The sequence below is a fragment of the Myodes glareolus genome, chromosome 14 (genome assembly GCF_982192425.1).
Source record: "Myodes glareolus chromosome 14, mMyoGla1.1, whole genome shotgun sequence".
Classification (NCBI taxonomy): Eukaryota; Metazoa; Chordata; class Mammalia; order Rodentia; family Cricetidae; genus Myodes; species Myodes glareolus.
In genome coordinates, this window is record NC_142039.1 from 39110806 (window position 1) to 39112653 (window position 1848).

A 1848-nucleotide genomic window follows, 5' to 3' on the forward strand; every position below is an offset into this window, starting at 1 on the left:
TATAAATATACGTATACATATACATATACATATACCCACACATGCATACATACTTACACATACATATATACAATATATAGTATCACTTTTATAATTATTATGGCTTTAACACACAATCAAAACACACAGAAGTATGGGTGAGGTGATACTGCATATTCATGCTTTTCAGTGATTTCTAATGCACAGGGACTGAGTTCAGTTCAGCACATTGTAGAATCATCTGGATACAAGTAAACATGGAGAAGCTCTGGTCATTGACAAATATTTCTAAATATGCTGCAATAAGAAGACACACACAAATGGATGGATTTTAGATACTCATGACAAAAGCCAGAGACTTTCCATTTTTGGTTACAATAGTATTATTTCCTAGCCTTTCCTGAGGAGCAATGGAAATGAACAGCTCTGGAGAAGACTTCATCCTTCTGGGATTTTCCAGTCGACCCCAACTGGAGCACATCATCTCTGTCATTGTCTTCATCTTCTATATTGTGACTCTGGTAGGAAACACGACTATCATTCTAGTGTCCTATCTGGACTCCCAGCTCCACACTCCCATGTATTTCTTCTTATCTAATTTGTCCTTTGTGGACCTCTGTTACACTACTAGCATTGTCCCACAGATGCTGGTAAATCTATGGGGCCCAAAGAAGTCTATCACATATGGAGGGTGTGCACTCCAGTTCTTCTTCGCCCTGGACCTGGGAGCCACAGAATGTCTCCTCTTGGCCGTGATGGCCTATGACCGCTATGCTGCTGTCTGCCAACCTCTTCACTACACAGTTATAATGCATCCTGTTCTTTGCCAGAAGATGGTGCTGTCAGCTTGGTTGGGTGGTCTTGGCAGTGCGTTAATTCTTTGTTCCTTGACTTTGAAGTTGCCAAGGTGTGGGCACCGGAAAGTGGATAACTTTTTCTGTGAAATGCCAGCATTGATCAAGATGGCTTGTGTCTATTCCAGGGTAATTGAGGTTGTTGTGTTTACCCTTGGAGTTATATTTCTTCTAGTGCCTCTATCACTAATTCTCATCTCCTACGGCGTTATTACTCAGGCTGTGATGAAGATCAAGGCAGCAGCAAGGTGGAAAAAGGTCCTGAATACATGTGGTTCCCACCTCACAGTAGTAACCCTGTTTTATGGAACACTCATTTATATGTACATGAAGCCACAGAATACCATATCCCACGAGGAAGGACAGTTTTTTACTCTGTTTTACACCATTGTCACCCCCAGTCTCAACCCTTTGATCTACACCTTAAGAAACAAAGATGTAAAAAGTGCAGTGAAGAGAATTCTAGGAACAGACAAGCATTCTGCCAAAATGTGAGGCCAGCAGAAAAAACAATCCAGCCTGAATGTGGAGAGCTAAAGAAATAACGGTGTCCTTGTCACCGGCAGCTTAATCAGTCGATTCAAGACCATCTCTCTGGCAGTCACTTAGAAGCTAGAATTTTGTTTGGCACGATGTTAGCTTTCACCATGTATAAGTTCATGACTATGCATGCAATGTGACCAGCTACCTCCTGTTTCTACTGTGATGGAATGTGTGTGTTGAAACTGGGAGCCAAAGTAAACTCTTCCTTCTCTCAGCTGCTTTTGTCAGGAATTTTATCAGATCAATTAGAAAAGCAGTTATTATGAGGAGATTTGGAGGTGAGAAAGAGACAGAGAGAGACAGATGCACATACAGAGAGATAGAAAGAGAGAGAGACAGACACACAGACTGGCAGGAGGAGGTGGCTATGAATGACTATTAAAGCTTTTAACCCTTTCAAAAGAATGTTAGCACACATAGTGGCCAGATGAAAACAAAAAATCATGCCTTATGCTCTTGTTTGTTAACTGGG

The 1848-nt window shown here is 41.4% G+C and overlaps 1 protein-coding gene across 1 annotated transcript; it reads left to right on the forward strand.

The window, feature by feature from the left end:
* Positions 1 to 389: 389 nt before the first annotated feature.
* On the forward strand, positions 390 to 1328 carry LOC146891986 (putative olfactory receptor 2W6). Its single transcript, XM_085699276.1, has one exon. The coding sequence runs from the start codon at positions 390 to 392 to the stop codon at positions 1326 to 1328; it is 939 nt and encodes a 312-aa protein (XP_085555402.1).
* Positions 1329 to 1848: the final 520 nt, after the last annotated feature.